The sequence below is a fragment of the Pseudopipra pipra genome, chromosome W, assembly GCF_036250125.1.
Source record: "Pseudopipra pipra isolate bDixPip1 chromosome W, bDixPip1.hap1, whole genome shotgun sequence".
Lineage (NCBI taxonomy): Eukaryota > Metazoa > Chordata > Aves > Passeriformes > Pipridae > Pseudopipra > Pseudopipra pipra.
This window is the reverse complement of record NC_087580.1, coordinates 14,946,013-14,959,011: the sequence shown is the minus strand read 5'-3', so window position 1 is coordinate 14,959,011 and position 12,999 is coordinate 14,946,013. Positions and strand designations below refer to the sequence as shown.

The 12,999-nt window shown below is 51.9% G+C and overlaps 2 protein-coding genes across 2 annotated transcripts; both read right to left on the bottom strand.

Annotated features, from left to right (window-relative positions):
- Positions 1-4,630: 4,630 nt before the first annotated feature.
- On the bottom strand, positions 4,631-7,376 carry LOC135404872 (hydrocephalus-inducing protein-like). The gene is made up of 5 exons (XM_064639603.1): positions 7,308-7,376; positions 6,936-7,120; positions 6,640-6,752; positions 5,738-6,053; positions 4,631-4,918 (listed from the first exon to the last, which is right to left on the bottom strand). Exons 1-5 carry the CDS (start codon positions 7,374-7,376, stop codon positions 4,756-4,758), a joined length of 846 nt encoding a protein of 281 aa, XP_064495673.1. The 3' UTR covers positions 4,631-4,755.
- A 132-nt stretch (positions 7,377-7,508) lies between these two features.
- Positions 7,509-9,960, bottom strand: LOC135406062 (hydrocephalus-inducing protein homolog). Its single transcript, XM_064640614.1, has 4 exons — positions 9,771-9,960; positions 9,171-9,279; positions 8,331-8,576; positions 7,509-8,016 (listed from the first exon to the last, which is right to left on the bottom strand). The coding sequence occupies exons 1-4, from the start codon at positions 9,951-9,953 to the stop codon at positions 7,646-7,648; spliced, it is 909 nt and encodes a 302-aa protein (XP_064496684.1). The 5' UTR covers positions 9,954-9,960; the 3' UTR covers positions 7,509-7,645.
- Positions 9,961-12,999: the final 3,039 nt, after the last annotated feature.

Sequence of the window (12,999 nt, the reverse complement as noted above, 5' to 3'; positions counted from 1 at the left end):
CTGACCCTGAACCCAAGGGAAGCAGAGACAAATTCCAGGGCTTTAGCTGGAGCAAGGTTGGGGGCTTTTCCCAAGGGCAGCACTACACCAGACTGTTTGTGTGAGTGTGCGACAGGCAGAACCACAAATGCCTGCCCAGCCCAGAGCAGTCAGTGTGGGGCTGTGCTTGCTGCTGCAGAGACCCCCAGGGAACAAACCCACGCAATACTTTGGGTTTATTCCTTGCTCTGTGTCACTGGAATAGGATGTTCCACAGGAGCTCTGTCCCCCTCTGTGGCACCGGGTGGCTCGAAGTTGAAGGGGGGGGGGGGTCAAGTATAGGGGTTTTAGAATGGTTATCAACTAGCATACAACAGCCTAAAACACTTTTACAAAAAATTGAAATGTTGGCAGCCCTGATAAAAAAGGGTCGAGAGCGTGTGTTACAAATTGATGCTCAAGAGCCTCCACGTATACGATTACCAATGCAGAAAAATGATCTTGATTGGTACCTATGTACTAATGAGGGTCTTCAAGAAGCATTATTAGGACTGACATGTCCCATAATCACCAGTAGACTGCACAATGTCCCTACAGCATGGATTGGTTCTTGGCAATGGATACTGAAACCTAAAAAACAGGAACAACCAATTCCACATGCACGAACAGTTTACACAGACGCTGGCAAAAAATCTCACACTGCTGCCCTAACCTGGTTAGAGAAAGGAGAATGGAAGCATGAAATTTTAACAGGAGAACCTACAGATTCATTACAAACTTTAGAGTTGTTAGCAGTGGTCAGAGCACTGGCTAGCATGGATAGACCCCTTAATATTGTTACTGACTCATTCTATGTAGCAGGGGTAGTTAATCGGATAGAAGGGGCCCTAATTAAAGAAGTCCCGAATAAGAGGCTCTTTCAGTTATTTTGTCAATTATGGTTGGCAGTAACAAACAGAGATCACGACTATGCTGTCATACATGTACGAAGCCATAAATGGGACATTGGGTTGGGTGAAGGAAATGCTAGGGCGGACAGATTAGTTTCTATGGCTACAGAGGATGAGGAAGAATTTACCAAAGCACAGAAAGATCATGAACAATATCATCAAAATGCCAGAGGACTAAAAAGAATGTATGACATCACCTTAAATGATGCTAAAAATATTGTTCGATCCTGTCCAACATGTAGCAATCATAATGGTGGTGTAGGATTGGGTATGGGAGTAAATCCCAGAGGGTTAAAGAGTAATGAAATCTGGCAAATGGATGTTACACATTATGCACCTTTTGGAAGATTTAAATATATACATGTGTGTATTGACACATATAGTCATTTTATGTGGGCTACAGCTCAAACAGGAGAAAAAGCTTTACAAGTAGAAAGACATTTGTGTGAATGTTTTGCTGTGATGGGGAAACCACAACAGATAAAAAGAGACAATGGACCTGCCTATGTGGGAACTAGAGTAGGCCAATTTTTGAAAAAGTGGAAAATCACTCACCGCACAGGTATTGCTCACTCTCCCACAGGACAAGCAATCATAGAAAGGGCTCATTACACACTAAAAACGTATCTTGAAAAACATAAAAACATTATTGATATTAAGAAAAGGTTAAGCAAGGTACTGTTTGTCCTGAATCATTTATGCATTTTTGGAGATCAAAAAGATCCTCCTGTAACAATTCATTATACATTAAAACAGGATACAGAGAAACCTGAAGAGGTGTGGGTCAGATTTAAAGATCCACGTACAGGGATTTGGCAAGATCCAGCAAAAGTACTCTATTGGGGAAGAGGTTATCTTTGTGTTTCTTCACCACAGGGACCTCTTTGGATACCTGCCAAGTGGACTCGAGCTGCTGTGAATGTCTCGAGCCCTGCTAATGCAAAGTCACCTGAATGACTTTGAAGTTCAAAAAGATCCCATTAGGGGATGGCTAGCAAAATTAGGTTTAGGACCATGGCTTGCGGAGATCACTAAACAAGCAATTTCGCTTTTACTAATACTGCTGGCTGCTTTATGCATTGTTCCTTGTGCTTTTAAATGTATTCAAAACATGCTAACAAAGGCAATGAGTGACGTGTTTTTAACATTATCTAAACAGAGCGGGGGAAGTGTGGAAGATATTGCAGAAACCTGGTTGGTAGAGAGAGGACACATTAAAGATTCTATACCGCTGGTCTCACGCTAAAGCAAGAAAACTATTAGAAGGTCACTGATCAGTGTGTTTGTGAAACTGCTTTGTTTAAGAAACTGCAAGGCTGCATTGTCTGCTGTGAAGCTGTATTGTTTAAGAAACTGCATACGTGATAGAAAAATTAGAGCAACAGGATGGGAAAGGTAGAGAAAGTAGCAAATAGTAAATAAAGTAACTATAGCCATGAGAAAGAGGCAGCATTTGCGCAAATAGAACTTAGGTAATTAGGAGCCAATGATGAGCTTGTATTTGGAATATTAATGAGCCTAATTATTAACCTTTATAAGCATGGAGCTTACAGCAATAAAGTTGGATTAGTCATGATCAATACTGTGATCGTGTGATACTTTCCCGTCGTCCCTGCCAGGACCCTGCTCCATCCTGGGCCTGCCACAGGGTCACAGCCCCCTTCCTGCATCCACCTGCTCCAGCGTGGGAGCCTCCATGGGCTGCAGGGGGGTCTCTGCACCCCAATGCTCCTCCAGGGGCTGCAGGGGCACAGCTGCCCCACCCTGCTCTGCCCCACGGGCTGCAGGGCCTCAGCTCCAGTGCCTGGAGCACCTCCTGCCCCTCCTTCTGCGCTGACCTTGGGGTCTACGTTGTTATTCCCATGTTCTCACTCCGCTCTTCCCTGGCTGGAATTCCTTCTTTTTCATAAATATGTTATCCCAGAGGCGTTGCTGTCACTCCTGACTGGCTCAGCCTTGGCCAGTGGCAGGAATTCCATCCTGGAGCCCCTGGCATTGGCTCCACGGGACAGGGGAAGCTTCTGGCAGCTTCTAACAGAAGCCATCCCTGTAGCCCCCCTACTACCAAAACCCAGCCACAGAAACCCACTGCACCCAGTTCCTTCCACTTGCCCCAGGATGGTTCCAGTTTCCATCAGGATGATCCCGGTCACTCCCAGTCACTCCCAGTTTATGCCAGTTGCCCCCAGCATGCACCCTGTCACTCCCAGTTACTCCCAGTTGCTTCCAGCATGATCCCAGTTGCTCCAAGGATGTTCCCAGTTGCCTTCCGGCATGGCCCCACTGGCTCTCAGTTCCCCCCTGCATAGTTCCAGTCACTCCCAGTTTGATCCTGGTCACTTACAGTCGCTCCCGCTATGATTCCAGTATGGTGCTGGATCCCAGTTGCCCCCAAGGTGGTCCCAGTTTCTCCCAGCCACCCCCAGGATGGCTCCTTTCACTCTCAGGGACTCCCCGTCTGAGTCCAGTCTGGCCCCAGTCACTCCCAGTCACTCCCTGGAGGATGCCATTTGCCCTCCGCATGGTCCCAGTTGCTCCCAGTATGATCCCAGTATGAGCCCAGTCACCCCCAGTATGATCCCATAACTTCCAGACACGTCCAGTAGGAAGCCAGCTTGATCCCACTCATCCCCAGTATGGCTGCAGTCCCTCTCACATACTCCCAGTATTATTGCAGTCACTCCCAGTATGACCCCAGTATGACCCCAGTAGGGGCCCAACTGCTCCCAGTAGGATCCCAGTTGCCCCCAGCGTGGTTCCAGTTGCTCCCCTTCACCCCTGCTATGGTTCCAGTCACTCCCAGAATGATCTCAGTCACTCACAGCCACTCTCTGGATATCCCAGTTGCCTCCAGCCTCTCCTCACACCACTTGTGCTCCACTCCCTTCCCCAGCCTCGCTGCTCTTCTCTGCTCCTGCTTCAGCCCCTCCAGGGCCTTCCTCAACTCAGGGGCCCAGAGCTGGACACAGCACTCCAGGGGTGGCCTCACCAGCGCTCAGTCCAGCCCAACAATCCCTTCCCTGCTCCTGCTGCCACACTCTTCCTCAGCCAGGCCACCATCCATTGGCCCTCTTGGCCACCTGGCCACACTCTGCCTCCTCTTCAGCTTCCTGTCCATCCCCACTCCCAGCTCCCTTTCTGCCTGCCTGCTCTCCAGCCACTCTGGACCCAGCCCGGGGGGCTGATGGGGCTTCTTGTGGCCAAAGGGCAGGACCCGGCCCTTGGCCTGCTTGACCCTCATCTCCTTGCAATCAGCCCATGGATCCAGCTTGGCCAGGTCCCTCTGCAGAGCCCTCCTGCCTTCCAGCACATCAACACACCCCCAGCTTGGTGTCAGCTGCACATTTGCTGATGGAATGCCTGGTTCTGCAGCAGCTGCAGATGCTCACCCCAGCCTTTAGCCAAGCAACTGGAGTTCTTGGTACAGTCAGTGCTGCTCCCACATTAGTCGTGCAGAGTTCCTGGTGTGACCAAAGGGACACTTCGCTACCCCACCCATGACACAAAGGCCGAGGAATGGGAATTCCTAAGAGAGCAGAGCAGCCTGTGGAGCAATGGGGGTGGTGTCTGATCACAGCTGCTTTCCTGGAGATGGCTGAGCCCCAGCTCCCAACCAAGCACCACACAGACACCTGCTCACTCCCCTCCCAGGGAGGTGGGAGAGAACTGGAAGAGTAACAGTGAGAAAATTCGTGCGTTGAGACACAGTTTATTAGGTAGCACACAGATGAGGTAGAGATGGGTGTTGGGGCTTGAAGAGTAGCTGGGGAGGTCTCTGCTGAAGGCTGGGAAACCACGAGCAGGAGAAGCCATGACACAAATGGTGTCACTCTGGTTTTGCTGACCGCTGCACCTTCTTCTTGGGTTTGCTGCTCTGGGTTTCACCTTTTTGCAGTGATGTAGAGCATTTCAGATCAGCCTTCGGCAAACAGCCTTTCCCCATCACAAACACCCGTGGGCTCTCCTGAGATGGCTTCAGGTTATGAAGTCTAGGAAGAAAGGGACTGGTATTAGCCAGATGAACATTTCCAGCCAGCCAGCCGCTCGCCTGTCTCCTCACAGAGCACACAGTGTCACATCCTCTCTCCAGGCAAGCAGCGAGCAGCAAATGAAACAGAACTGCACTGCCTGCCATGGAGGCAGCAGAGGTGGAAGGGCAGAATCACAACCAGTTATGGGCCTGGGGACCAACTGCAGCACACGGGGTTCCAGGTAGAGAAGGAGGCTGTGCTTGCCCCATAAGGAAGCATAGCTAGGGACTGGCTGGCCCCTTGACAGCCGTTCTGGATCTCCCATTCCAGATTTTGCAGCCCTGCAGGAGCTTAGTGTTTCATACAGTGTCTTTTCCCATTGTCTCCACACAGATCCATAGACATCTCCACAGACATCTGGCCTTGGCCAGATGATCATCTCTCTGTGCTCCTGTATGCTGTGTGTTCCTGCTGCCTCTCTGGGGCTGGCTGTCCCCAGGGCTGCACGCTCACCCACCCCAGTCAGAGGGACTGAAGGGAGGGTGTCAGAGGCTCTGCTTGGTGCTGCCCATCAACAGGACAAGAGGCAATGGGCAGAACCTGATGCAAAACACGTTCCACCTGAACATGGGGAAGAACTTCTTTCCTGTGCAGGTGACAGGTTGTCCAGAGAGGGTGTGGAGTCTCCCTCACTGCAGGTATTCCAGAACCCTCTGGACACAATCCTGTGCCATGTGCTCTGGGATGACCCTGCTTGAGCAGGGAGGGTGCACCCAATGGCCCGTCCTGTGATACCCACCAGGAGCATGGATTGGAAAGCACATGGACATTTCCTACCTGCACAGCATTTCGGCCTTAAATTTCCCCACACGCGTCGGGAAGAATTTCACATGGAAAATCTGATTCTGGCCAGCAGGGATGGTACCGCAGTGGGGCTCGATGGAGAACTGTGGTGGGTCCTTGACAGGAATTGGAGAGAATTCCGGGGAGGAGCTAAGGCCCTTCGAAGAGTGGCACAGCTGCTTTGAAAGGCGCAGACTTGGCTGGGGCTGAGTTGGCTGGGGCTGAGTTGACTCGAGCAGCAATGCCTGCTGCACCAGCCTTGCACGATTCCTTTCCCAGAGATCCTCAGCAGTAGAGGACAAGAAATCACCTGCAGGAGGAAAGAAGAAATCTTTCAAAGACAAAATCCTTTGTTCCCAACAACTCTGCCTCCTGCTGCAGGTGGATAGAAGAGAGCTGGGATGCACTTGGAGTGCCTCTGGCCAAGTACTTTCAGCAGGAGACAGAGCAGCTGGGAGCAGGGTCTCTGCCTGCAGCACACACTCCCGTGCCGGGGCAGGAGGCTTGGTTTTAGACAGTGACTTTGCATTTGCCCTGGAGTGGGGAACTGCATCCAGACAGCGGCTGCAGGGCAGTCACTTGTTCCACCCTGGTTTTTCCCAGTCTCAGAGACTTCCCAAAGAGGTGCCCTGATGTCCCCCTTCCCAGTCCTGACCCAGCACATGGCTGTCCCTGGAGCCCAGGTCAGCTCCTGTGCAGAGCACAAGTGGCAGAGCAAGAACAGGAGGGGCTAAAAGGCAGACAGGGGGGAAGGAGAAAACTCTCCAGCTGCAGCTGGGAAGTGGACAGGGATGAAAAAGCAATTAATATTTTGGGGTGAAGTGGCAGGGTCTTCTCCCCAGGCCCTCAGCTACCAACTGAAATGGCCCAGGCACCACCCAGAGACAAACACTTACATGTCTGAGTGGACGAGAACGGCCTCCCAGAACTCTTTGATGGTATTTCCTCCTCCAGATTCTCCTCCCAGCAGTATTTCAGGGCTACATTCCCTGTATTGGACATCCGGAAACTGAAAAACAAGGAGGAGGAATAAAAAGCAAGTACTAAAGTAACACTGTCTGGTGGGCTCCTGGTACCACCTTCCCCAGGCAACTCTGCCACGTTCAGAATTGCTGCCCTGGGTGGCCCAAACAAAGTATTTCAAAGTCTGGAAGTTTAGGAGGAAAGGGCCAACACGGTGCCCACCACTCACGTGCTTATCTCTCTCTGGAAGAGCTCAGTCTGCTTCAGCTGAACCTCGACCGTGTCCAGTTTGAACTCGGCGTAGTCAATCAAATCAAACGTGACCTCCCACTCAACACGGGCTGCAACACTCGGCTCGTGGCACAGACCGGCAGTTTGCGTGTGGATAAAGGTCTCTTGCCCAAAGGCTTCCCCCTGTGGTGTGAGCCCACCCGCTCACTGCGCATCCGCCTCTCCCCAAAAGGCACTGCTGGTGAACCTCCCGGCTGGAGCCAATGCCCAGGGGAGGCAGGAGCTGCTCTGCCAGCAGTGCTGGTGCTCTGCTGCTGTAGGCAGGTCCTTTTGCAGCAGCTCGGTGAGCTTTTGCTGCTGTGCTTCTTACCCTCCGCTTCAAAGGCCAGCGGGCTCCCGGGAGTCTCTCGGTGGTATCCTCCCACTTCTCACTGCGCATTCTGTCGTCCCAGTCGCAAACCTCCTCTAGTGGCAGCTGGTATTTGATCTTGGCCACCTTACAGTTCACAGAGTGCCTTTTGACGGTGACCGGGACCTTGGACTTCAAGGTCACTCTGATATTTTTGGCACAGCCAGGCTGGAGGTGTCCCACCTAGGGAGAACCAGAGAGTCAAGACCAAACTGGAATCACTGGCAAGGGCAGCACTGACAGCAAAAGGGACTGATATGGCGAGCAGCTGTGCTGGGAATCAGCACCTCAGTGAGGATTTATGTGAGATTTGACAGAGCAAAATATGAACAGAAGGTGCCACCTCCCAGAACGCGGAGCCTTTTCTGCTGGGCTGACAGCCCTGCCCCAGCAAAGACAGGGATTGCATCTCCTGCATGGCACTGGAACGGGCTCTTACTGGAATGTGGTGACTCCCTGCCAGCTCCCAGGAACACCAGGAAAGGGCCTGAGCAACTGAGAAAGGCAGGGCTGTCCCAGCTCACCTTGGGGGAGAACTGGAACGGGGCATCTGCCAGCAGACACTCAAACTGCATCACCTCCTCCTTGCTGCGGTTGGTGACTGTGAAGGTCTTGTCGCAGAGCTCCCTGACTGCACACTCCCCAAACTTTATGTGATTCGCTCTGACAGCTGTGAAGAAGGAGAGCAAGAGACCTCAGCATGCAGTGATGTCCATCCGCCCCCCTCACTTTAAGAGACACGTGTATGTTCAGCTCTTCCTTCCTCCAAGCCTCCCTCCCTCCCTCTGGGAGGTCCCCAAGCCCGTGGCTGTGCCTGTGCCCAGCGACAAGCAGCACAGCACACACTGCTCTGTGTGCACGGCTGGCAAGCTCACAGGCCCCCAAGTCCAGTGGGTGACAGCCCAGCCCTGGCTAGAGAGAGGACACGCATGATCAGACATTTTCCTCTTCCTCGCTCTACCTTGGCAGCCTCTCCTCTCTTACCCTCAATGATGTCGTCCTCCAGATTGCCCTCAGCATTGCTCCCCTGGCTGTCTTCTGCTAGTCCAGGGAGGTTATCAAGGGTGAAGTCATCATTGTGGCCTTCACCCACCAGCTCTATGTCGATCTCACTGTTGCCTGACACTGGCACACGGATCTTCCCTTTCAGACGTTGGGCCAGGGTGGGTTTGAAAAACACATGAAACTCTGCTGATTGCCCGTGTTCCAGGAGCAGGTAAGGCTTCTTGGCTGCACGGCAATGGGAATCAGAGTTAAGTGATAGAGCTGTACAGAGGAAATATTTCCCTGGGGTATACGAGGAATAAGAGGTTGGAATCAGTTGCTTCTAAGCACAGGTTCTCTCACTAGTGGTTCCAGACCCTCTTCCTGTGTTCACAAGACTATGCCACCATCACACATATCACCACTTAAGCGGCTCAACCTCAGGTTAACGCCCAGCCCTCATTCCATCTGCTTCCAGCCAGCTCCTGCCATACAGAAGGCTGAGCCAAGGAGTGGTTTTGGCTTCTGCTGGCTGGCTTGTGTGCTCAAGGGCTGCCTCCCTTCAGGCTGGTACCTTCCCACACGCAGCAAAGACCTCAGCCAGTCCACTGAGGTGGTGATAGTCCCCCACAGCTCAACCCACCGTGTCTCGAAGAACAGAAAAACTTCCTACAACTTGCTAGGAGGAAACCCTGCAAGGAGTCCACAAGAAAAGCTTGGGGGACAGAGAGACCAAGGAAAGAAACTATGTCCAACATGTGGCTGCTGCTTAGACAAGCCAAGAACGGGGCACACCTTTTCCCTCTGTGAATGATCACGCTGCACAGTTAATGAATTTACCTTTTCCAGTGGAGTCCTTTTCCATGTCTGCAGTGTGGAAGGCACGGAGTGCGGACTGCGTGCTTTTCAGGAAGAAAACTCCCTGGTCATCCATGATATGAACTGTAAACTGAGAAAAGGGAACACGGAGCACAATGACATTGGTGTGAGGAGAGGCTGGCACGGGGGTTGAGCCCGTACGGCCGCTGGTCCAGCACGGGGAACCCAGACCACCTCCCCACCTCAAACACAGCGCCCAGCACAAAGGTTACGTGAAGTCACACAGGGAAAAAAGGGTATTCAGAAGCATATGGATAGAACTGACATAGAGCCAAACAGGACAGTCAGTCATGAGCAGAATGTAACAGAACCACAACGAAGTTTAATTAAAATGGAGTCAACCAGTATCAAAATGCAATCTCATGGAACTGGGACGTCACCCACACCCACATGAGAACAAAATGTGAGCTGGGAGATGGGGGAAAAACACCCCACCACCTTTCTTGTCTTGTGTTCAACTGACAAGGAAAGACTGGACAGAAAATCACAGTTTTTGGGACCTTTCCTCCACAGGACAAGCACTTGTTCCCAGCCCAGAGCATTCCCTGAACAGGTCCTTACCTTTGTGGGTATGATGCCATTGTTACGAAGGACCAGGGGGAGTGTCTGTGAATCCCCCAGCAGGAGCCTCCTGAAGCGCAGCACAGGGGTTCCTCTCTTACTCCGAAGGCCCGGGCACTCGACTGTCACCTGAGGCACATGCCCCTCTCCACTGACAGTGAAGGTCAGCTCTTGGGGTTTCATCTTCACAGACCTGCTGGAGAGGCACAGAAACCATTTCAGCCAGAGCCTTCTAGAATAACAGTTCTAAATAATTTCCCTCATTTGAATCATGCCGTACAGCAGATAAATAACGAGGCACCAGATGAGACGTGGCAAATCCTCTGGCTGCAGTGATAGGAGACATATGCAACAAGCAAAAGCACACCATGAGAACAGTACGAAAGCAAGAAGGGAAAACCAAACCAACAGCACCGTCAGTAAAGATTATTTCCAAGGATCCTAAAGAAGGAATTGCTTGTTAGGGCAGAAAGCTGACTTCCCTGTTCCAATTCAGCCACTAAAGGCTTGGGGAAGGGCAGGTCAGAGCCCCAGTACACAGGTGCCAGGGAGAGGAACTGGGCTTCTCTTTGGTAAGAGCTCCAGTCACTCCCCTGATATAAAAATAGCTTAATGTATGCCTGGAAACCACACAGGATCACTTCCTTTTACACAAATAAGGAGGAAATCTTGACTTGCTGGCACAGAAACTGCTTCATCTGAGCCTTTGTCCTTGGAAAGCCCCAGCTCAGCTGTTGCACTTGTCAGTAGCATCCAGCTGGCTACCTGAGGCCCTCTCTTCAGAGTCCCTCACACAGCCTGAAGTCTCCTCCTCATTTTCCTGCTCTGCTCTGCCTAATGCTTAATGCCCCCTAGATCATCTCATGCCAGGTACTCTGCCTAAGGGCACTGAAAGCATTAGAGGCACGAAGAGGAGAGGCAGCTACCAGAACGGTCCCCCCAGTACTTCACGGGGTCACTACCTTTTTGGGCTAACAAGGGAAGCTGTGAAAGTGCACTGGTAGTCCTCCTTTTGTTCTGGAGTGAAGGTCACTGTAGCAAAGGCGTGGGATAAGCCAGGAATGCTCATCTCGACAGGATCCAGCTTGAACTCACCTGTACTCAATGTCATATAAGCCTTTGTTCTGCAGACTCAGGACTTGCTTCTTATTATCCAGGACATTAATGGTTCCAAATTCCAAGCTGCCATCTGGACCTGCAGAAAACCCACAGAGCAAGGTAAGAAGTGGTGAATATTTGTGAGCTGCTGCAGAGCACACCCAGTCACAAGCTACACAGTTGGAGTTCTTAGACGGCACAAAACCCTCTTCAGCAAGTGCCCCTTCTCAGAAGTGTTCTCTAGCTACTTGGCTGCCCTTTCTCTTCTCACTCCAGTATCTGCAGGGTAGAAGCCAAGGAGCTTGGTTTCCATTTCCTTGCTTCCAAGCACAAATCCAGCTACTTTATGTGCTCTGCTGAGCCAACTGCCTGTTCAGATGACTGTTGTTTCAAAGAACCAAATGCAATCTGCACATGAAGCTGCACATTTCCAAGTTCAGACGGGAGAGACTCAAGGCTGTTGGTGCCCTGACAGTGCTTTACTTCACGCAGCTTGCAAGATCTGTGCTTTATGGATCTGTGCCACCCTTGCCTGCTATGCCATCCCCTCCCAAGGGCTTTGGTTGCCCACCTGCCAAGGTAGTAAAATGCATCTGGACTGTGTTGCCTGGGAGGCATCCACTGACCTTCAGGCATGTTGATGCTCAGATTAACATCGTAGACCTCCACAGAGACTTTGATGGTTTCAGCTTGAACAATGCCCAGGATGTTTTCTGTATCTGAAACCTGAGGCAGCAAGAAACAAACACTGCTTAGACCATTCTTTTGGAAGACAGCCTCTAAGTCCTTGTCTCTGCCAGCTGCTTCCCCCATGGCCTCCCTGGCTTGACAAGTGTTTGGGGACTCCCAAGTTTTCTTAACCTGTTCATCTCAGGCTGCCCCGGCAGGATTCCGCTGCAGTAAAGAACCTTATCAGCCCAATTCTGCACTCCCACAGCAGGGAATGGTGCTGCTAAAGCACCCTTGAGAGGGCCAGGGCTGTAAACACCACCACAAGAAATGCGAGGTGTCCCAGAGCAGGTGGCATTGACAATTAGCGCCTTCCTCGTCAATCACCTCACATGTTTGCTGAAATGCAGCCTCTAAACCACAGGGAACAAAATCCCAGAAAGGGTGCAGAGCGAATGCTGGTCTGTACAACCAAACAACAGCCTTCAAGCCTGCACAGCAGCAAGGTGGCTGTGCTACAGGCTCCGGATGCAGAGCCTGGGCACCCGGCCAACCCAGCACAGAGGCAGAAGTTGGGGCCACAGCACCCCCGTGTCTGTCAGGTGCAGCTCTCCCTGACTCTGTCTATAAGAGCACACGGCTGCTTGCTCTGCCCTGTTCTGCCAGGAAGGACCAAGTCCCTCTCACCTCTAGTTGGATCATCTTATTTGTGATGCCAATCTTCTCGGCCTTGAAATCCAGCTTCATTTCAAAGTCTGTGCGGGGCCCAACGATGCCCCTGCCTTGCGATGCAGAGAACTCATCTCCAAGGTCGTCCAGCCCACTGAGATGCCATGCCATGGGCAGTGGGCTGTCGTTTCTCAGGACCAGGGTCTGGGTGTCAGTCCTGCAGAGACAGGAAGACACTCAGTGTCAGTGCTGGGTGGTCACACCAGCCTGGCCATTGAATGCAGCTCAAAGCAGCTCCATCTGAGCCTCTGGAACCAGAGTCAAACCTCTTCTCTTTGTCACGAGCCTTGGAGTGCCCTCAGCCGTGGGATGACTGACCTGTGCAGAAGTATCTTGTTGAAATGCAGCTCCTGGGGGCTGACCCTCAGCTTCACTTGCACCCCTTCGCAGCACAGTTGGAAGACCACTGGCTCAGGGTTGTCCCTGATGCAGTAGACGAGACTGTCTTCCAGGAGGCCAGCAGAAGTCGGGTACGCCCAAACACTCAGCTTCTGAACCCGTCCCCACAAACAGAAATACAAAGAGCCCTCTGTGAGCAGGAGGAACGGCACTTCTGCGGTGCCTGCCCTACCTGCTCACCTCCTACCTTCTTCTCTTTGGGCTGCAGCCTCATGCTGGGAGGGTCCAAAAGGAACGTCTCTCCTTTGCTGTCATTCTCAAAGGAGAAATGCACCTCTGCCTCCATGGGGGAGTCGTTGAGGATGGTTAACTTTTCACTGTTGCCGGGGCAGTT